General features: G+C 44.7%; 1 protein-coding gene across 1 annotated transcript in view; it reads right to left on the bottom strand.

Annotated features, from left to right (window-relative positions):
* The window catches only part of atg13 (ATG13 autophagy related 13 homolog (S. cerevisiae)), a 207915-nt gene that overhangs the window by 104932 nt on the left and 78507 nt on the right, over positions 1-24476 (bottom strand). Inside the window, 1 exon segment of the mRNA XM_038807451.1 lies at positions 5445-5567. Coding sequence (XP_038663379.1) covers positions 5445-5567 — 123 coding nt within the window.

The following is a 24476-nucleotide window of genomic DNA, read 5'->3' as shown; positions in this document are numbered from 1 at the left end:
GCCTTGCTGATGGTGGAAAGACTGGGAGTTGGAAGGCGAGTTACTCACCTCAGAATTTCCAGCCTTTGACCGGCTCTTGTAACCACAGTATTTAGACGGCTTGTCCAGTTGAGCATCTGGTCAACGCTAACCCCCAAGATGTTGGGCATTACGTGACGGTAATGCCATTGAATGTCAAGAGGCAATGGTTAGATTCTCTCTTGTTGGAGATGGTCATTGCCTGGCACTGTGTGGCTCAAAAGTTAGGAGCCACTTTTCAGCCCAGGCCTGAACATTGTCCAGGTCTTGCTGCATATGGCCATTCAGACTGCTTCAGTATTTGAGTTGCAAACGGGGTGGAACATTGTGCAATTATGAGCGAACATCCACACTTCTAATCTTATAATCGAAGGAAGATCATGAAGCAGCTGAAGATGGTTGGGCCAAGGACATTACACTGAGAAATGCCTGCAGCATTGTCCTGGGACTGAAATGATTGGTCTCCAACACCTGTACTATGTATGACTCCAACTGGTAGTGTGTTCTTCCTGATTCGGTTTCACAAAAGCTCCTTAATGCCACACTGTGCAACACTGATGCCAAAGGTTGTCACTCTCACCTTAGCTCTTGATCCAGCTCTTTTGCTGAGACTAAGATTATACAAAACGGAAAAGAGACAACATTTCCATCTCAGTGGGGTTATTGTTCTGTGGAATCTCTTTCCCAGACAACAGTGGAGACAAGGCTATTGAGTATTTTAAGGTAGCATTAGATTCTTGATTGACAAGGGAGTTAAAGGGTGCAAGGGGTAGGCAGGGAAGTTGAGCAAGGCCACATCAAATCAGACATGACTGTATCAAATGGCGAGCAAGCCCAAGGGGCTTAATGCCTACTCCTGTTCTTATTCCTATGTTTGTATTGTGAGGCATGCAAGAAAGTGTTATATACTATATTTTATATTTGTTGCAATGTTATTTAAAACTTTTGTTTAAGACACATACCAGGCAGTATATCTGCTAAAGTTGTGATTAAGGGGTTGTAAAAGGGAGGTAATCATTGATTTTAACCATTTACAGATAGATGGCTAATGGAACATTGTTTTGCTTTTGGATGATCCCTGGGGTGTAGATAAACAGGCCATGGGACACCTTAGGGGGAGGAGACAAAGAATCTCTTATGATGTAATTAAAGGGTGGAGCCAGGTCTGTCTAGTTTGCCGTAGGATTTTAGTCTGACACGACCGGATCTCTGCTGGTTCATCGAAGGTTCTCTCCAAGGTCTTTGCAAGTAAACCCGTTTGATACTTTATTTATAAGTGATCTTTGAACTATATTGGTTAGCTTAATTGGAATTTATATGTAGTTGCAGGGAGTAAGTTAAGGTTTTTTCCTTTTATTTAAGAACTGTTTGAACTGTTAACTGTAAAGCTGTTACATTGTTGCAAATGTGATTGATTCTGTATTTAAATTAAAATTTGTTTTAACATAAAATATACTGTTTGCTCAGTGTTATCACTCTTGAGGCAGAGTATCATTTCCTCACAGTTTTATACAAATTGCAAATTGTAGGGTTCTCGTCTGGGATCAGTATGTTTCTTGATATCAGTGGATTGAATCGAATTGGCTGGAAGATGCAGTGAGGTTGCTGGAGCACTCAAGAGAAGGCGTGAAATGGATCAAATTCTTGGCACTTCTAACCAATGACTGTTACAAATGCTTCAGCCTCATCTTATCCACTGATATGCTGAACTCCCCCATTATTGAGGATGGAGATATTTGTGGAGTTCCCCCTTCAGTTAGGTGCTTAATTGTCCATCACCACTCACAACTAGATGTGGCAGGACAACAGAGTTTGATCTGATCTGTTGGGTATGTCAATCTATTACATGCTGGTCCTGCTGTTTGGCATGCACATAGCCATGACATTAGAGAATGTGATTGAACACAATTCTGCTGTTCTTGATGGATGAAGTCCCACCTATTGTCACACCTTTACCGCCTGGAAGGTAATCTCTGTTCCACAGAAGATGCGCAAGACCAAAATCATCACTACACAAAACCAAAAGCAACAGAGTGCAACTACTACAGGGCATCACATGTCAGCATCACAGTGAGGGGCATTGCCAGGGTCTTACTATAAGACTCATCCACTTGCAAATCCAGTGAATCCGATAGCAAAGTGTGGTTTCCATACCGGCAGGTCTACTGTGGACACCATTTTCTCCAGATGCCAGCTACAAGAGAATTTTAGGGAACGTGGCGTATCTCTTTATCGTACTTTTGTAAATCTTACATTTGGCATAGCAGGGCTCGCCAAAGTTTGGGGAAAAATTCACTGTCCACTAAAGCTCATCAGACTCATCTGCTCCGTCCATAACATGCACTGCATTATACACTTGACAGTTTTGAAATTTAAAAAAATGGAGTGAAACAATTCAGTGACCCCCCCCGCCGCCCCACTCTGTTAAGTATCTTCTTCTCCAAGTTCCTGACCTTTGCCTTCCCTGCAGACGTGTAAGGAGTCCATTTGCACAGTGGATCAGACAGCAGGCTCTAATCTCTATCAAGGCTGAAGGTGAAGACAAAAATATCCTGGCTGAACAAAATCACAAATGTGGCAGTCCTCTCAAAGTCAGAGTGTGTTGGTACTAATCAAACAGAGGTGGCTTCAGTGGATCAGGAGGACATACAGTGCAGTGGTAGCATCCCTAACTCTTGGCCAGAAGCTCTGGTTCACACCCCATGCCAGAACTTGCTGGCCATGGAAAGAACATTCATGATTCAGTTTAACAAGCTCATAAATCAGCCAGGGAATCCTTCCACCACTTTCTCACAATTCCCACCATTCCACAAAAGGACAAACATGCACGTGCAAGATATATTAACAATGTCCGCAGGATGGAAGATGATTGTAAAACCGAAGAACCTCCATGATGGGACAGGCAAAGCCAAATAACCCACTGCGATATGAAGGCCCTATCACCTGGGAATCGCCAGCTGGTGAAAGAGCAAAATGGGACAACTCTGTGGGCTGGCATACACTACACAATTAGTGGCTACAGCAGCATAACACAACAGGCGCCATTGCAAAAACAACCCACAATGTCACTTGGCGGTTTTGTCTGCGGTGCTGGTTTTGGGCCTGCCTCTAAAGTCTTTCAGAGCCATCAGCATAAGGTCACCAAATAGCGACACTCCACCTAAATGGATTGTTTGCTGCATATCCATCATCTCTCACAGATAGAATGATTCTAACAAAAGATGGCCTACTGCACCTCATGGATGCCCAGTTTTGAGTGGCTTGATCTGTTCTGAATTGATCCCATTCAGTATGGTGGCGATCTCAGTGCTACGAGGGGACTTGGTCTTCACTAAGACTGCAGTGGTCCCTCTAACCTATATTGTCATGAACAGATGCATCTGAGTCTGGTAGGTAGATGAGGAAAATTAGGAGAGTAGGTTTTTCCCTCTTGTTGGTTTCACCACCACCTGCTGCAGGTATGTACTTCAAGACTCGGCCAGCTCAATCAGCAGTGGTGCGACCAAGCCATTTTTGGTGATGGGCATTGAAGTGTCCAAACCAAATTGGTGTCCTTGCCACTCTCAGTACCTCTTCCAAGTGTTTTCCAACATAGAGGAACATAAACAGAAGGAATGTGGTAGTTAGTAATCAAGAGGTTTCCTTGCTCATATCTGAACCTGGTGGTATTAGACTTCATGAGACCTGGAGTTAATGTTGAGGACTTCCAGGGCAACTGCCTCTTGACTGTATACTACTGCTGCCACCCTCTGTTGGGGTCTGTCCTGCTGTTGGGGTGAGACATAATCAGAATGTTGATGGAGAATCTGGGACATTGGTTATAAAGTATGATTCTGTAAATACATCTAGGTCAGTCTGTTACTTACCAGTTTTTGGGACAACCCCCTCAATTTTGGCACAAGCCCCCAGATATTGTTAAGGATAGCTTTGCAGTAAGGATACCTTTACAGGGTCTACAGGGCTGGGCACACTGTTGTCGTTTCCAGTGCCCAGGTCAATGCTGGGTGGACTGAACTGTTTAATTCCTTTTTGAATTTTCTGTAGCAATTTCAGAGGGCAGTTTGGAGTCAAACACGCTTCCGTGGACTTGGAGTTACATGCAGAACAGCAGGTTTCCCTCTCTAAGAGGATTAGCGAACCAGATGGGTTTTTACAAAATTAATTTCATGGCACCGTCACATAGAAGGTCAGAATTTTCTTTAAACTGATGAACTTATTAATTAAGCAATTTAAATCGCACCAGCTGCTGTGGTTGACTTTGAACCCAGTCCCCAGAATATTAGCCTGTGGGTGTCTGGATTGAGATTCCACTGACATTATCACTACACCACTGTTTCCCCACTTTCATTGTCAGAATTATAAATGGGATAGGAGTCAGCTCTGATCTAGCCTCAAATCCATGATTTGAAATTAACTTGTATGAAAACAGTGGCCTCCCAGGCAATTCCTGTGTTCTCCCTGTAGGGGCCAGCCCAGGGACACGCAGGACACTTTGTTGCAAAGAACATCAAAACGTGCTATTTTCGAGTTTTTGATTTGAAGTTGGCCTGTCGATGTAGAAAAGAACATTTTGAGTCTCGCTTCCACCTGATTTTATCACCGCTTCCAACATCCATCATGATTGCAGGAGAAATTTGTGTTTGGGACGAAGAAGACAGGACTGAAGAGATTCCCATCCTACCGGTTTTGTTTTTTTCTCTGACAATGGCAAAGGGTAAACAGACAATTTGCTTCTCCCAATAGCTGGTGCAAAGTTTCTGTTTAAACAAAAGGATTCTGACCAAGTGAACTGGGACCCACTCAGCTTAAGTCACTCCAAGGCCTTTTAATTATAAAGCTGGCAAAATAAAATGATTTTGATCATTTTAAAATTATAACACTCAATAACACCCATCTTTTCTTTGTTTTACTATTTAGACTATCAGCTCTCACCAGTGCTCTATTCTTCACCATATTTACACACCAAAGTTGTAGTTCTATAATGTTGTGGTCTACATGGATTAGCAGTGTACACTTAGGTCCAACACCAAGGATAAATTAGCATTAACTGGTGTATTTTATCTAAAATCAAACAAAAAGAAGCATGAAGATGAACTGAAAACAAAAAAATGTGAAGAAAAGAGATGGTAGTTTTCATTCTGGTTTTTCAAAAATTATATAAAATTGCAGGTTGGGTAATTAAAAACTTTCCGTATTTTGAACCTGGTGTCAAATGTAGCATAGGTGTGAAGCAGAATAGAGCACCCTCTACACTGCCTCTACCATAAAAATCAGAAGTACATCTCCAATCCGACAAAGGTGATGCAATTCCTCACATCATCTTAGCAAAAATTTTATACTTCAGAATGGGGTAAATTAGCAACTTGAATAAGCAACCAAACCTGACGTCTTGATTTACAGTTCAGCTAACAACGTGTTCTTTATACTTATGACTATTGTTGCTGTCCCACCTGTAGTTACATGGGTGTAGTGGTGAAGATCCACTATAGGGACGATCTACAAAGTGGTCTATGATAATCCCCATGATTGGCGGGGTCCGCTCCAGTTGCCTGTGAAATAATTCAAAGTAAAAATCATAACTTAAAAGTGTTCCTAAATATGAGAACCATACATTTCCCTGGGTCACGTCAACTGGTCATGGAAAATGTTAGGCAATGAGATGAAGGACTGACCTAGTAAGAGTCCATTGTTTTGAAATGATACCTAGTCAACATAAAAACACTTTGAATAGGAATAACCTTAAGTATTCTGTGAAACAGGGCCAAAGTTATATGAATATTCATTAATAAATTATAGCAAGAACTTTCTCAGCAAACTGTCATTGAATCATAAGACACTATGGAACAGATAAAATGAGAGATCAATGTATGTCTTTCATAATAATAGAACACAGCCAATGACAGATGGGAAAAATTGAAACAGACTTAGTGACATGTTTCTGAAGGCTGGAACAAATTGTACTTGCTCAAGTACAATGACGAGAGAGAAGGAAGAGTCCATGTCCATTCTTACAGTGGTGCTTCATGTAGAAAATGTACTTCATGTTTATTGGTATTGCAGAGGTCATTTATTCCTTCATAGGTTGTATTAATTCCCCTTCCTTAGAGTAATTACAATCAATGATTGATAAGGGATTCCAACAACTCCTGACGGTCAGAGGCACAGAATGTGGATGCAAGTAAGTTTGGTTTCTCTTCTTCTTTCAACTAAACATTCTCGTGCCATAATACTGAGCAGAAGATATAACACCTTCTTGTCATAGGGTGGATGGCGGAGAAGAAAAATGGAGGGAATGTCATCCATTGTGGATCAGGAATGAAGTAATTTTTGAAAAATGTATTCATGGGATATGAGTGTCACTAGCAAGTCATTATTATTACCCATGAAAAAGAAAATGCTGGAAAATCTCAGCTAGTCTGGCAGCATTTGTAGGGAGAGAAAAGACCTAACATTTTGAGTCCGATGATTCTTTGTCAAAGCTTTCAGATTCCAGCATCCGCAGTAATTTGCTTTTATCATTATTACCCATCCCTAAATTGCGATTGGGAAGGTCAGAGTAAGCTGCCCTCTTGAACAGCTAACCATGTGATGAAGGTTCTCCCACACAGGTAGTTTGTACCACTTTTAGCCATTTTTTGACCCAATGGCGATGAAGGAATGTGATATATTTCCAAGTCAGGATGGTGCACGCCTCAGGGGGGACTTGGTATTCACAGCTGCCTATTCCCCTTCTCAGCACTACAGGTCATGGGTTTGGAAGGTGCTGTTAAAAAGGCCTTGGTGAGCTGCTACAGTGTCTCTTCTAGATGATACACACTACAACCAAATTGTGCTGGTGGTGGAGGGAGTGAATGTTTAAAGTGGTATTTGGAGTGCCAAACCAGCGAGCAGCTTTGCTTTAGTTGCTGTCAAGTATTTTGAGTGCTGTGGAAACTTAACTTGAGCAGGTAAGTGGGAACTATTCCTGACTTATGCATTACAGATGTCGGAAAGGATCGAGAGTCAGGATGTGGGTCACTTACCTCTGATGTGCTGCTGTAGTCATAGTATTAAAAAAAATATATGTTTACAGTATCCAATTAAGGGGCAATTTAGCATGGTCAATTCACCTACCCTGCACAAATTAGGGTCGTGGGGGTGAGACCCATGCAGACACAGGGAGAATGTGCAAACTCCACATGGACGTAGTCACAGTATTTACATGGCTAGCCCACTCAAATTTATTGGACAGTGATAGATCCCAAGACGTTGATACGAGATTTGTCAATGGTGATTATAAAATCCTAAGAAATATGTGGAACAGGCCATTCAGCCCATCGAGACTGCTCCGTCATTCAATAAGATTATGGGTGATCTGGTTGTGCCTTAACTCCAGTTTCCTGCTTGCTCCGCATAACCCTCGACTCCCTTGTCAATCAAAAATCTGTCCAACTCAGTTATATCCAGTGACCCAGCCTCCAGTACTCTCTGTGGAAGACTATTTGTAAGACTAACAACACTCTGAAATAAATAAAATCCTCCAATTCCCAATTGTAAACAGGAGATCCCTTACTTTCAAACTATGTCCTTTAGTTCTAAATTTAACCATGAGGGGAAATATCCTTGTCAAACCCCTTCAGAATCTCATGTTTCAATAAAAGTGCGCTCATTCTGAACAAGCCCAATGAGTACGGCCCAGCCTTTCCTCATTAGACAGCCCCTTCAACCTAGGAACCTTTTCTGAACTCCTTCCAAATCAAACACAGCGCTCCTCCAGGAAACCAAACTGTACATAATACTCCAGATGTGATCATACCAATGCCTTGTACAGCTCTAGCAAGACTTCCTTACTTTTATCCTCCATCCACCATGCAATAAGGGCAAACTTGATTTGTCTTCCTAATTACTTGCTGTACTTGCATACTAACAATTTGTAATTCCATTGAATGTCATGGAAGGAGGTTAGATTCATTTTGGAGATAGTCATTGACTGACACTGGTGTAACATGTATGTCATTTGCCATTTATCTTTCCAAGACTGAAGTTCCCTGATCTTGCAGCACGTGGATACGAACTGCTTCAGTATTTGAGGAGTTGTGAATGGAATGGCAGTGCGCTATCACCGGTGAAGATCCCCAGGTCTGACCTCAGAATGGAGAGAAGGCCATTGATGAAACAGCTGAAGAGGCTGTGACAATGACACTGCTTTGAAAAATTTCTGCAACACTGCTCTGGGGCTGGATGAATAGCCTCAAACAATCATAACAATTTCCGTTGGTCTATGTGCGACTCTAACCAGCGCCGAGTTTTTGTGAATCCCATTGTTGTGAATTTAGTCTGGCTCCGTGATGTCACACCCAATCATATGTCAAGGGCAGTACTCTCATCTCTGGAAGTCAGCTTTTTAGTCCATATTTAGACCAAGGCTGTACTGTGATCTGAAGCTGAGTGGGCCTGGGAGTAACCAAAATGAGCATTGGTGAACAGGTTATAGGTGAGTAAGTACTGCTTAATAACACAGTAAATTACACCTTCCATCATTTTTCTGATTATTTATCTTCTTGGCTGTCTGTATTGTTACAATTACTTGTCGTAATATTTAGCCAGTAGAATAATTCCCATAGTAATTTCAAAGTTAATTAGTCTATAAAAGAGCAATCAAGCATCTCATATCATTATGGTAAACTACTTCCTGAGCGCCAACGGTGCCAGTATGGAAACTTCTGATTTATGCAAATTTCTATAGTTTCAAACATGGACATCAGATCCATAAAAGTAGTCAATTATAATAGTCAACTGTTGCCAACACCCATCAGAAAAAATATTTTACATCCATAGTTGATGGACAGGTATTCTGGCATAGTTAAGACACATTTTGTCCTCCTTAAATTCCATAGCTGGCATAATTTAGAGCCCTTGGTGACTAACAGCTCAGTGGACCAAACCTCTTGATTTCAGGGGTCTTAGTTATTACAATTTCTTGCAATTAAGTAAATTTAGCTATATCAAACAATTAAAGGGTTGGTTCATGAAAAATCCTAAAATGGAATTAAAGGCAACTGTTATGGCACAACAGCACTTGTAAATAACTTAATACAAGGCCAGAATTTCAAAGCATTAATAATGGCGACCAATGCATTTTAAGGTGCATTTCCATTGCCTTAATACTTGAAACAATAGAACTAGATTTTAAAACTACTGGGGGCAAGGGGGTACATTTTGTGCAAGTCTGTCACACTCACTTCAAATGTAGTTTTCAAAATCTTTCAATAATTCCCAGTGAGAACGCAATAAGTTGCACTGGTCTGAATTTTCCAGCCGTTCACGCCAGCAGAATCTTCCAGTCTGGCTTACTGCACGCACCCCTGCCATAGATTTCCCGGCACCCAGTGGTGCATCCAATAGGAATTTCCCGTCGACAACCGGGTTTGGCTAACGGTGGTCCGCCTCCACAAAACCCGCGGTGGGATGCATGAAAAATCCCATCTTTTGTATTCTAATGTTAGAACTTAAAATGAAGAATGGTTTGACAAAAACGATTCCAATCTGTTACATAATCTTCCATAAGTACTGAGAAATCACTCAACAGGTATTCCACTCTGATTATCCTCAAGATGTCCAAGTTTGGCAGTTCTTACCAAAATATCTCAAAAATGTATTTGGATGATAACTTCACAACTGGAAACAGCTAGGGTAATATTTCATGCCTTCACTGACCAATATAGCTCTGGAATGAGATATTTTGGTGCCGTCTATTTTTATAGGCAAAAAAATCAATGGCACATGCATAACACAGAAGTAATTATCCTACAGTTTAATGAGATTTCAATGTTAACAGTAATGTTTTTTCTTTTTTCTTTCATGAGATGTGGCATAGCTGGCAGGGTCTGCATTTGTTGCCTATTCCTAATTGCCCTCAAACTGAGTGGCAGCCAAGAGTCAACCACATTGCTATGAATCTGGAGTCACATGTAGGTCAGGCCAATAAGAACAGCAGATTTCTTTTCCTGAAGGATGTTAGTGATGGGTTTTTACAACAATCGACAACGGTTTTATAGTCATCATTAGATGAATTCATATTTCACCAATTGTCATCTAATGAGATTTGAACCTGGGTCCCCAGAGGAGTACACAAGGTCTGTGGATTCATTGTCCAGAGACAATACCACTAGGGCACCACCTCCCCAGATTTCATAATTAGTGTTTTATTGTATAATCAGTTTTTATTTTAATAAATTCTGTTCACTGGAACCAACAATGACAATATCCTGGATGAGGCCTACTGTGGCATCTAGCATTTTGACACAAGGACCTACCGAGACACTGCTGTTCTGACATATTGAGGAACATTAACTTCACCCTGTACACCCTATCTTGCAGGTAAGGCATCCAGTGAGCTACGCTTCTCTGCTAATCCCCTTATGACTAGCCCAGTTGATGTTATTACTGGACAAGTCAGATCCCAGGATGGAACCTGACTTGATAAGATTATAACTTTTATTTTTTGTTTAGAATACATGTATGAGCAGTCACAAGAGTGGCAATGAACTTTCAGCAGAAGAATAAAATCTTTTTAAACAAGCTAACTTATAATACTTATATTTCTTCACCCACAGCTATACCTTTATAGATGTGTGCAGATTTTTATGGATACACAAGTTACAAAATGTATCTTATATTCCAACATTCATAGGCTGCTGAGATCAAGTGGATCCCTTGAAGAGTATAGGGCTTGTCCGAGTAGAGTTGACAGAAGCCAGAAGGTCAAAATGGGGACTGAAGATTGGCTTGGCAAATAAGGCAAAGGAAAATCCAAAGAACTTTTACAGATACACGAAGGGCAAAAGACTGACTAAGGAGAAGGTAGGGCCTCTTAAGGGTTAACAGGGTCATCTATGAGTGGATCCACGAGGGATGGGAGAGGTCCTAAATTAATATTTCTCGCCAGTATTTACTGTTGAGAAAGGCACGAATGTTAGGGAAATTGGGGAAATAAAAAGTAATGTCTTGAGGAGTGTACATATGACAAAGGAGGTGCTTGAGATAGTAAAGCACATCAAGATAGAGAAATCCCCGGGACCTGATGAAACGTATCTCAGGATGTTGTGGGAGGCTAGAGAGGAAATTGCCAGTTCCCTTGCTGAGATATTTAAATCATCAACAGACCAAACAGCTACAAGACTCCTCAACAACTCCCCCTCGGACTGATCTGTTCCTTGAGAGAACACTATTCACAACACCCTATGCTGCTCTTGCTCATGTATTTCCTTTTGTTTGCTTTGTTTGGCCCCTTGTTCCGCACTGTAACCAATCACTGTTTGTCGATGTACCATTTGTCAATGTTATTTGTTGATTATTCTTTTGTCTGCTATGTACGTACTGTGCACGTTCCCTCGGCTGCAGAAAAATACTTTTCACTGTACTTCGGTACATGTGACAATAAATCAAATCAATCAATTAAGGAGGTGCCTGAAGATTGGAGGGTAGCAGATGTTGTGCCCTGTTTAAGAAGGGCTGAAGGGATAAGCTCGGGAACCACCGACCAGTGAGTCATACTTCTGTAGTGGGTAAGTTGTTAAAAGGTATTCTGAGGGACAGGATCTACAGGCATTGAGATAGGCAAGGGCTAATTCGGGAAAGTCAGCATGGCTTTGTAAGGGGAAAGTCATGTCTCTCTAATTTGATTGAGTATTTTGAAGGGGTAACCAAGAAGATAGAGGAGGGCAGTGCGGTTGACGTTATCTACATGGACTTTAGCAAGGCCTTTGACAAGTTACCACATGGTAGGTTGTTGCAAAAGGTTAAAAGTCACGGAATCCAGGGTGAGGAAGCCAATTATTGAGGAAGCCAAGATTATAAGATTGCAACAAGATCTTGACCAATTGGGCCAGTGGGGCGACGAATGGCAGATTGGAGTTTAATTTGGATAAATGTGAGGTGATGCATTTTGGTAGATCAAACTCAGACCTACTCAGTTAATTGTAGGGAGTTGGGGAGAGTTACAGAACAAAAAGATCTAGAAATATAAGTTCATAGTTCCTTGAAGGTGGAGTCGCAGGTGGACAGGTTGGTGAAGAAGGCATTCAGCATGCTAGGTTTTATTGGTCAGAATATTGAATACAGGAGTTGGGACGTCTTGTTGCAGTTGTACAAGACATTGGTAAGACCACACATGGTATACTGTGAGTTCTGGTCACCCTATTATAGGAAGGATATTGTTAAACTAGAAAGAATGCAGAAGACATTTATGAGGATGCTACCAGGACTTGATGGTCTGAGTTATAAAGAGAGGCTGGATGGGCTGGGACTTTGTTCCCTGGAGCGTAGGAGGCTGAGGGGTGATCTATAAAATAACGAGGAGCATCGACAAGGTAGCAAAGGTAGAGGAGTCTATAACTAGTGGGTATAGCTTTAATGAAATACAAATCGCTTATTGTCACGAGTAGGCTTCAATGAAGTTACTGTGAAAAGCCCCTAGTCGCCACATTCCGGTGCCTGTCCGGGGAGGTTGGTACGGGAATCTAACCGTGCTGCTGGCCTGCTTCATCTGCTTTAAAAGCCAGCGATTTAGCCAAGTGAGCTAAACCAGAGAGAGATACAAAAGAGAACAGAGGGGAAATTTCTTCAGACAGAGGGTGGTGAGCATCTGGAACGGGCTGCCAGAGGCAGTGGTAGAGTCGGGTACAATTTTGTCCTTTTAAAAAGCAGTTAGACAGTTACACGGGCAGCGTGGGTATAGAGGGATATGGGCTAAATGCAGGCAAGTGGGACGGGCTTAGTGATAGAAACTGGGCGGCATGGACCGGCTGGGCTGATGGGCCTGTTTCCATACTGTAAACATAAGAACCTAAGAACTAGGAGCAGGAGTAGGCCATCTGGCCCCTCGAGCCTGCTCCGCCATTCAATTAGATCATGGCTGATCTTTTGTGGACTCAGCTCCACTTTCCGGCCCGAACACCATAACCCTTAATCCCTTTATTCTTCAAAAAACTATCTATCTTTACCTTAAAAACATGTAATGAAGGAGCCTCAACTGCTTCACTGGGCAAGGAATTCCATAGATTCACAACCCTTTGGGTGAAGAAGTTCCTCCTAAACTCAGTCCTAAATCTACTTCCCCTTATTTTGAGGCTATGTCCCCTAGTTCTGCTGTCACCCGCCAGTGGAAACAACCTGCCCGCATCTATCCTATCTATTCCCTTCATAATTTTAAATGTTTCTATAAGATCCCCCCCCTCATCCTTCTAAATTCCAACGAGTACAGTCCCAGTCTACTCAACCTCTCCTCATAATCCAATCCCTTCAGCTCTGGGATTAACCTAGTGAATCTCCTCTGCACACCCTCCAGCGCCAGTACGTCCTTTCTCAAGTAAGGAGACCAAAACTGAACACAATACTCCAGGTGTGGCCGCACTAACACCTTATACAATTGCAACATAACCTCCCTAGTCTTAAACTCCATCCCTCTAGCAATTGCAACATAACCTCCCTAGTCTTAAACTCCATCCCTCTAGCAATGAAGGACAAAATTCCATTTGCCTTCTTAATCACCTGTTGCACTTGTAAACCAACCTTCTGTGACTCATGCACTAGCACACCCAAGTCTCTCTGAACAGCGGCATGCTTTAATATTTTATTGTTTAAATAATAATCCCGTTTGCTGTTATTCCTACCAAAATGGATAACCTCACATTTGTCAACATTGTATTCCATCTGCCAGACCCGAGCCCATTCACTTAATATCAAAATCCCTCTGCAGACTTCCAGTATCCTCTGCAATTTTCGCTTTACCACTCATCTTAGTGTCATCTGCAAACTTGGACACATTGCCCTTGGTCCCCAACTCCAAATCATCTATGTAAATTGTGAACAATTGTGGGCCCAACACGGATCCCTGAGGGACACCACTAGCTACTGATTGCCAACCAAAGATACACCCATTTATCCCAACTCTTTGCTTTCTATTAATTAACCAATCCTCTATCCAGGCTACTACTTTACCCGTAATGCCATGCATCTTTATCTTATGCAGCAACCTTTTGTGTGGCACCTTATCAAAGGCTTTCTGGAAATCCAGATATACCACATCCATCGGCTCCCCGTTATCTACTGCACTGGTAATGTCCTCAAAAAATTCCACTAAATTAGTTAGGCATGACCTGCCTTTTACGACATGTATGACTCTATTCTCTATAAGTACCCAGCCCATGTAAACTAAAGGCAAAAATGTGGTCAGACACCCCACACTCTGAAACCAAGTAACAGATACCACCCAAATCAACTTCTGTAGATTTCTCAGCAAATCCCTCTGGATGCTTGTTACACTGAGAGCCAACTGGTCTCACTGGAATTCTGACTTTCACATGGGTTTTTCCAAACTTCACTCTCAAGGAAGACGCCTTGGAATCTTTTCCCAAACAAACATTTCTCTTGATGTCTTCACTAAGAATCCACCTCGAGGATGAGGAAACCCTTTTTTACCCAGAGGGTGGATTCAAGGCTATGGGTCAACTGCTGGTAAATGGGATTAGGTAGGCAGGTCAGTATTTTTCATGTGTTGGTGCAGACTCGATGGGCCAAAGGGCCTCTTCTGCACTGTATTATTCTGTGATTTCAACCTCTCTTTTCAGTATTCCTCTGCCCTGGATCACCATGTGTATTGAAACTGCTACACAATCTCTCAGGTACCAAGCAACTCCCAGGCTGTATTAAAGTGTTGCCAACCTTTGGATTACTCCGCATGTCTGGCTTCTCACCCTAGCCAACTGGTTCTTGCAGCTGTCACTTTCATTATGTATTTTTTTTGATGGCATGAAGAAACTTTAATGGATTACAGTAATAAACACTTTAACTCCAGACCCGAAAAGCTGCTGTCAAATCACCCAACATTCATCATTCACAGTGAGTTATACTGCAGTTCACCACCAGCATCAGCACTGGGCATGTCCCAATTCACAATGGCCGGGTGGTTGCCGGCAGCAACGGGAGTACGTAACTACATTAAATTATGTTGAAATCTGGAACCGTCTCTAGCTGGGCCATTTACTGTCCATCCTGAATTAGACATGAACTGAGTAGCTTGTATTGATCCTCTCAGGGCAAATTTGACCTTTTACAATTTTATAAATCCCACCATGTCGCTGATCCAGGTCTCCACGCTTGGGGGCCTTGCATCCTTCCATTGTAACAGAATCCTTCGACGGGCTACTAGGGACGCAAAGGCCAGGACACTGGCCTCTTTCGCCTCCTGCACTCCCGGCTCTACCTTTTCATTATGCTTTTTACTTGAATTCCCCTGACTAGGACGATGTTCAATTTCCTGTTCTTTATTCCTTTGACTTAACTATCTTCCTGACACACAATTTTCCCCCCACTCCCTGTTTTTGGGATTTTCTCTTGTTCTTTTGGGAAATCTGCTCTCTGCAGTTCACTGCCTTGTGTCCAGCTTCTCCTGGCACTTGCTTACAACAAATTCTTTCCATCCCAGGGTGGCTCCTGGTTGCTGAGCAACAACCAAGTTTTTCTTTAAGCTTTTCACGTCGTAAACTCTCGTCACAAATCATGCATCTAAACCAAACTGAAGTCATTCACATTTTCAAATGCAGAAACACAAACATACTTAAAACTATATCTTATTTCTATGAGACAGAAATTCAAATATACATGACTTCAAGCCACCTCTGATCCTGACACCATCCCTCCATGAAGCAGGTTTATTGCTGCTCCTGCTGGTGCTGGTCACCTTGGCCCTTATCTGTAGTCCAAAGTAAAAACAGCATAAGCAGTACCAATGCTAATCTGAGAGGTCACAGGACCAAAGTGGAGGTCAGATGTACAAACCTAAAACTGTGAAAATAACTTTCCAGCACTAGTACTTCAAACAAAGCCTTTTACAAAACCAGGCAACAAAGCAGCTGTGAGGTTTCAGTACTTGCGTTACATTTCCCAGTCATGCCTTCAGCCCCCTCATTTGCCACAGTATTCTCTCCTTACTCTCAAGAACCTTGGAAATCAATAGAAAAGCAATAGTAATAGGAGATTCAATGGTTAGGGGAATAGATAGGAGATTCTGTGGTCGCGAGCGAGACTCCCGAAAGGTATGTTGCCTCCCGGGTGCCAGGGCCAGGGATGTCTCTGATCGTGTCTTCAGGATCCTGAAGGGGGAGGGTGAGCAGCCAGAAGTCGTGGTGCACATTGGTACCAACGATGTAGGTAGGAAAAAGGGTGTGGAGGTAATAAACAAGTTTAGGGAGTTAGGCTGGAAGTTAAAGGCCAGGACAGACAGAGTTGTCATCTCTGGTTTGTTGCCGGTGCCATGTGATAGCGAGGCTAGGAATAGGGAGAGAGTGCAGTTGAACACGTGGCTGCAGGAATGGTGTAGGAGGGAGGGCTTCAGGTATTTGGATAATTGGAGCGCATTCTGGGGAAGGTGGGACCTGTACAAGCAGGACGGGTTGCATCTGAACCAGAGGGGCACCAATATCCTGGGGGGGAGGTTTTCTAGTACTCTTCGGGAGGGTTTAAACTAATTTGGCAGGGGAATGGGAACCGGATCTGTAGTCCAGCAACTAAGGTAGATGATAGTCAGGACGCCAAAGCACGTAGTGATGCAGTGGGGAAGGTAACAATGACAAAGGAGAGTACTTGCAGGCAAGGAGATGGGTTGAAGTGTGTATACTTTAATGCAAGAAGCATCAGGAATAAGGTGGGTGAACTTAAGGCATGGATCTGTACTTGGGACTACGATGTGGTGGCCATCACGGAAACTTGGATAGAAGAGGGGCAGAAATGGTTGTTGGAGGTCCCTGGTTATAGATGTTTCAACAATATTAGGGAGGATGGTAAAAGAGGTGGGGGGGGGGGGGGGGTGGCATTGTTAATTAGAGATAGTATAACAGCTGCAGAAAGGCAGTTCGAGGGGGATCTGCCTACTGAGGTAATATGGGTTGAAGTTAGAAATAGGAAAGGAGCAGTCACCTTGTTGGGAGTTTTCTATAGGCCCCCCAATAGCAGCAGAGATGTGGAGGAACAGATTGGGAAACAGATTTTGGAAAGGTGCAGAAGTCACAGGGTAGTTGTCATGGGCGACTTCAACTTCCCAAACATTGAGTGGAAACTCTTTAGATCAAATAGTTTGGATGGGGTAGTGTTTGTGCAGTGTGTCCAGGAAGCTTTTCTAACACAGTAATGTAGCCATGCTGGCCACGCAAAATGGACACTGAGCCAAAGTAAAATGGAAGACAGAAGGAAAAGCCTGTTTAGTGAGAACAGACCGCCTGCTCTCAACTAATTAGCATTTTGCAAGCAGCAAACCAGTTTCTGGCCAGGTGCAAGATCTCCAAGCCAAAGGTGTTAATGGCAAAGCGCTTAGCATTCTGATGAGGCAGCCCAGATCCAGGCACGAACAATGGCAACATTTCCATCTCAATGTAACACTTAATTGGTTGCGCAGACAGGATGGCACCAGAGTAACGAATATCGAAACCACCCCCCCAACATCGAGGAAGGCCCTCGCATTGGAGGATTTCGAAGGTAACCGTTTGGAAACGCTCCAATCGGTACCGAAAGGTAGAGCCCGCCTAGAAGGGGGCAAGGACATTAGAGAGGGGTATAAAGGCAAATTCCCCACATAGCCCGGTCTGTTAAACCCGTGCTCCGGCCCTGATAGACATCTTGCATCCTGACTCCAGCCGTTGAGCACCAGCCGCCGAAACCGTAAGTTCAACGCTCGCTACGCGATCCAAGCCCACTAGACCCCCAGTACCAGAACGCTTGCTGAAGGCTGCAGTACAAGACCAGGACGAAGGCCTCGTTCTCTGACCTTGCCTGTTCCTGTTAGATAAGTATTCTGTTCACTTAAGTTTAGTTATAGCTTAGTCTCTTAGTGTGTGCATGAGTATTTATTATAACTGTATAATAAATATTGATCGTTTGAACCTTACTGATCGGTGTATCGTCTTTATTACTTTGAACTTGACCTTGGAATACTTGTGACGTTGTCTATACGGCAACTGGCGACTCCTAAAGCTGAATAAATACATAGAACAGAGCCTAGTAGTGTTAAGCACACGTCGAATTCGGAGGCGTGTTAATACACTCCAATAAACGCGTTTTACAACCACAGTAAAACGTGCAACATTTAGTGGCGACTCCGCCGGGACACGGTTGTAAGTGGAAACCCCACACCGTCCAGGACCCTGAAATTTGAATTAGAACTCCAAATTGCAGAGAAAGAAAGAGATCACAAGTATTCAAGGTGTTCAAAATAATAAGCGTAATTCGGAAGTGTGTTTAGTGCATGCGTACTAACAGGGCTGTAAGGTAAAACTGAAAGCTTTTTGTTGCGACAAACTTTCGGTAGTTTTGTTAACGGAACATAGCGTAAGCCGTACCCGTTTCTTGAAACACAACCCCAACAACCCCCTGTTCCAAATTATACAAAGAGAGTCAGAGGAAATGGCCATGCAGGCAATGGAACGTCTGATGGATCCAGAAAGGTTTGTGGTCGCAGCGACCAGCAACAGTAGCAGGGTAGGCCAGTGTCCCACGTGGGAGCTGGAACTCCGCAAATATTTACAAGGAAAGGGATGGCCCCTTTGGAAAGAGTTTTGTGCAAATGAGGAGACAGGTCCCGGGAGTATAGGTCATACTTGGTGGGAGAACCTCTCTCAAATACACAAAAAGAACCTAAGTAAAGCACGCAAGCCGATGGCGATTGTGTCCTGTTTGGCACAGTTGCGAGGCGCAGAGGGGGTCATCAGGACGCTCCGGACAGATTTAGAAGAGAGGAATAGGATGAGTAAGGTCGATGTCAGGGACATCGAGAAGGAGAATCTGGATCTCAAAGGGAAGTTGGCAGAGAAGGATAGAGAGGTGGATGATGCCAAAAGGGCTCATCAGTCTTGTCTAGCTCATCTGAGCAGTTCCCAGACCCAGTATGAGAAAGCCTATCAGGACGTGCAACGTGCCGTTCTGATAAGACAGGAATCGGAGAAGCAGGTGGAGGCATTGCAGAGGCAATGTTCTGATCTCAAAGCAGCTTTGAGAGCACTCCATGCTGCAACGACCGAACAAAGACAAAGCACAGTTGACCACGCGAAATGCAGGAAACAGATTGCGGAATTGCAATCTCTGCTTTCGGTGCAGAATGGCTTCCAAAGCACCTTTGGAGCACAGTTAGATGGGGAAAATGCCCCAGATTGGCAGGAATTAAGTGAGACAGCGCAGCGTTATGTTCAGGGAACATGTGCGCCAGCAGCTCAGCAGAAACGACAGGCACCCCAACCCCCCACAGCTCAGACCATAACCGCACCCATGAATCCCGTAACCACGCAGAGAAAAGCCGAATCAGAAGGCGCCCCAGACATAACCTACACCACCCCTTTAACAGTAACCCAGCTAAGGGACGCGTGTGAAAAGATCACTCCGTTCCTCCCCACCGCAGACCCCCACCAATTTTTCGCAAAAGTAAAACAGCAGGCTACCATGTACGGCCTGGATGAGAGAGAGCAGGTTAAGCTCACAGTGCTGAGTTTAGACCAAAGTGTAGTAGCAGCCCTCCCCGACCCACAGAACGTGGCAGGAGGCAGCCTAGAGGAGATGCACACCGCCATTTTAGATGCCATAGGGTACAATAGAGGTGACCCAGTAGAAGGATTAAACAAATGCAGGCAGAAAAGATCCGAACACCCCACAGCATTCGCAGGAAGGCTGTGGATTCATTTCAGCGCAGTTTTTGGACAATTAGATAGAGCGCATTTAACCCGCGAAAACATGGTTAAGTGGACGCGCACAATAATCTCCCACGCAACAGAAGCAGGACAGAGCGCTTGCAACAGCTATGACCCCTCAGAAGAGGCCCATAACGAGAAATGGGTCCTGAAAAGATTGTCCCGCGCTTGGGAGCAATCGCTTCAGGGAAAAGGCAAAGTTAGATCCCCAGAAGAGGCTCAGGCTGCTGCAGATATCCAAGCAGTCAGAGAGCACCAGAAGCCCGCATGGGTAAATGAAGGCAAGAGCAGCCCTCAGCAGAAAGGACAGGAATGCTATAACTGTGGACAGTTAGGGCATTGGGCTAAGGAATGCAATGCACCCCAGCGATCTCAGAGAGGCCAGCAGACAGGCACTCTGAACCGCAATAAGTCAAAACCGATCCATAATGTTACAGTACAGTCAGGACCCACCAATGTGGACGAGACGGACTTACGGTGTCCGGGCTCCCCCACTTGGGTCTGTGACACACTATGGGATTCATCAGGGAGACCCGTAGTCACAGCAAGAGTAAAAGGGAAGCCCATAGAGTTACTGTGGGACACAGGAGGCTCCCGCACCACCATTAACTCCACGATCACGGCACACTCAGACACGTGGCCGACCACATCCACCATTACACTTAGCGGGTTCACCGGACACTCGCAGCAGGGACACATTACAGCACCCATAGCAATTCAGCTAGGGAACATTTCCACACGACACCCCGTAGTTCTAGTAAATCTTCCCAGGACAGCAGAACACATCCTAGGGATTGATTTTATGAACACACACAGCTTATCGTTCGACCCAGTAAACCAGTGTGTCTGGCGAATGGCTAGATCAGACAGAGCACCAGCCACCCTCACAGTAGGAGACTACGCTAATCGGATTAGCGCAGTGGGAGAGTACTCATTCGACCTGACTACACTCCACACCGACAGACAAATTAAGGCCCTACTGAACAAACACAGGACAGCATTTGCAAGTCACCGTCATGACTGTGGCAGAATGACTGGACAAGTTCATGTTACCGGACAGGACCCCCGACCGCAAAAGCAATATAGATTTCCCCTCGAGGCAGAGGTGGAAATAGAAAAGGTTATAGGTAGCTTGTTGGACCAAGGTGTCCTTAGAACGGTAGCCTCCACCAACAATGCCCCTATTTGGCCAGTGAGGAAGCCCGATGGATCATGGCGTCTGACCATCGATTATCGGGAACTCAATGAAGTAACCCCCGCAGTAGCCCCAACGGTAGCTACTAGTCCCGAGACCATGCTCAAGCAGGGTCTCAACGCCAAGTACTTCACGGTATTGGATATCAGTAACGGATTCTGGTCCATACCATTGGCAAAAGCGTGCCAATACAAATTTGCATTCACTTTTAAAACTCAGCAGTATACGTGGACATGCCTCCCACAGGGATTCCACAATTCCCCCTCCATTTTCCACCGACAGCTGGCAAGTGGATTAGAAAAATTTTCCCGCCCCGAATGTCTGGTACAGTATGTAGACGACCTACTACTGCAGACAGACACAAAGGCAGAGCACATTCGCTTCTGGCCGAACTCCTGGAATTGTTGACTTCAATTGGATGTAAAGTTAACCCCAGAAAGGCCCAGATATTGGAAAGTAAAGTGATGTATTTGGGAACAGTCATCACGCACGGCAAACGCGAGATCGAATTCAAAAGAATTGATTCGATTGTCAAATTGCCCCTTCCCCAGAATGTTTCAGCCCTCCGGTCGTTTTTAGGACTGGTTGGTTATTGTCGGAACCACATCAACGGATTCGCGACAAAAGCAGCCCCACTTTCAGACCTCCTTAAGAAAGGAGCCCCCTGGGAATGGCTTCCGCAGCATACAGGCGCTGTGGAAGAGTTAAAACGAGCCCTTAGTGCAGCACCCGCGCTGCTAGTCCCAGACCAACTTTCCCCGTACGCAATCGAGGCAGCTAGCACAGATCTGACCCTCTCGGCCGTGTTGCTTCAGGAACGGCACGAGCAGCTAAGACCAGTGGCTTATGCCTCCCGACTGTTAGACCCGGTTGAACAAGGATTTTCAGCCTGTGAGAGGCACCTCCTTGCTGTCTTCTGGGCAGTACAGTACTTTTCATACATAACCGGACTAAACCCCATCACCATTCTAACCGAACACACACCCACACAGCTACTACTAGACGGTCGACTGAAGGACGGTTCAGTTAGCCAGATTAGGGCAGCTAGGTGGACCCTACTTTTACAAGGACGGGACATTACTGTAAAACGGACACGCACACACATATTTAGCAGACAACCTCCAATACCCCGGACAGCCCCATGACTGTGAAATTGTAGCTCCCCTGCATAACACAGGCCCCTTCATAGCAAAAACACCCCCCAGGAAGCTAGGAAACCCAGCACAAGGCACCCCACACACAGACACGTGTGGACCCCTCAAGATATACGTGGACGGTTCATCCACAGTTTTAAATGGTGAGCGTATCACTGGATGCGGCATCTACGTCGAGGGCGCGCTCTCGAGGAAATAGCACTGAAGTTACCTGGTCACTTAGGCGCGCAGGCAGCAGAGCTAGCAGCCATAGCCTATATAGTGGACCACCCCGATTCTTTCCCCAGCCCAGCAGACATATATTCGGACAGTTTATATGTCTGCAACAGCCGAACGGATTTTTTGCCCCTGTGGAGGACAAGAGGTTTTGTCTCCGCAGACGGAAAACCCCTTCCATCAGCCCCTCTACTCCAGCATATTCTAGACAAAGCGAAGGACAGGACCTTCGGAATAATAAAAGTTCGCAGCCACCATAGGTCATCACCCCCTGGGAATGTAAAAGCCGACGCATTGGCTAAGGCAGGTTCCAGGAGAGGACACTTATGGACCCCCCCAGCTAGCGCACCAGCTAGCGCCCCTGTGAGCGCAGTACAAGTCTCACAAACAAAGGTTAAAGATCTCGTAGCAGCACAGAAACAGGATGGAGACCTCAGGGAGGTTTTCAAGGGAAACTTTGTGCCTGCGTACGAGCACTTTAAACACGCACTGACCACACATGAGGGTGTGATCATTAAGGATCAACTTTATGTGGTCCCACAGCAGGATAGAAATGCAATGATCGCTTTATTTCACGATAACCACGGACACCAAGGAATTGATTCAACCACGAGGCACCTCGGGCAACTCTGTTGGTGGCCTAATCTCAGGACTGATGTCACACATTATATAGAGAATTGCCTTATTTGTGCACAGAATAACCCGGAGCGGTATTCTAAGAAAGCACAACTTCGGCATACTCGCCCAGTTAACGGCCCTTGGACAAACCTCCAGATCGATTTTATAGGTCCATTGCCCCCTTGTCGGAATGGCTATAAGTATGTTCTGGTGGTGATAGATACCTTTACAAAATGGGTTGAGGCATTTCCATCACGTACAAACACAGCTAAGACAGCTGCAAAGATCCTGACCCACCACATCTTCACGAGATGGGGTTTACCCCGAAGTATCGATTCGGACCAGGGATCTCACTTTACAGGACGGGTCATGAGGAACGTCCTGACAATATTCGGTATAAAACAAAACTTCCATATTGCGTATCATCCACAGTCCAGCGGGATTGTGGAGCGCATGAATCGGACCCTAAAAACGACCCTCAGGAAAATGGTTCAAGAGAACAATTCCACATGGGATTCAGTGCTCCCATTTGCACTTATGTTCATAAGGAACACTGTCTCCACATCTACAGGATACACACCACACACACTCATGACCGGACGCCCTATGAAAGGTACAGAATTCCTTTTAGGACTGGACATGACAAGCCCCGAAGTGACGGCCCTCACACATGAAAAGGCAGTTAAAGATCTAGTTGAGACTGTGAGGTCTGCACAGATCGCAGCCGCAGTCCAGCTAGGGAAACGCCGACAGCAACGCACTGCCTGTTTCAATAAGACCGTACACACCACAGAATTCCAGGTTGGGCAACAGGTAATGTTATCTGTTTACAACCCCAGCAGTTTTTTGGCTCCAAAATATTCTGGCCCATACTCAATTTCGGACAAAATTAGCCCCTCCGTTTACAGGATAAAGTATCCTAATGGGAAGACCGCGTGGTTTCATATTAACCAGCTTAAGGCGTATGGAACACAGTCTAACCATGCTCATCATGTACTGCTGGATGCAGCAGAACACTTCACCCCGCCCACCAGAAACACTTCTCCACCATCCCCCTCACAGACCAGTTCATCAACGGACTCGCCCACGACTCCGCCCACAGACCACTACAGACCACGCCCACAAGCTGCCACAGCAGAGACAGCAGGACTGACACTGACTCTGAAGACAGCGACAGCACACAGCCATGCAGCCCACACTGCACCAACTACGACCCCGACTCCAGTGACCCCATGGAAGTCACCTACCTCAAATATCCAGAACCACCACCCGACCCCGACTACCCCGACAACACACTCGACACTACATTATGGCACAGGGACAATTCGTACAGACTTGTCCGTAACGATGAGAGTGACCCCCGGTCACACAATTCCAAAGTTTCATGCCTGATCCACACAAGGGTGTGGGATCCGGGAGAGCAGGACGACGCAATGTCTGAATCCCGACACGGCAACCCCTTTGTGACCCTGTTCACAGAGGCAGAATCAAAGTGAGGTGTCCAGATGATGTAAAATAGGAATCGTTTGAGGGAAACGATGTCCTTTCTGATGGAACCTGCACGTA

This window comes from Scyliorhinus canicula, chromosome 9 (genome assembly GCF_902713615.1).
Source record: "Scyliorhinus canicula chromosome 9, sScyCan1.1, whole genome shotgun sequence".
NCBI lineage: Eukaryota > Metazoa > Chordata > Chondrichthyes > Carcharhiniformes > Scyliorhinidae > Scyliorhinus > Scyliorhinus canicula.
Note: the sequence above shows the minus strand (reverse complement) of the source record. Positions and strands in the feature narration are given on the sequence as shown.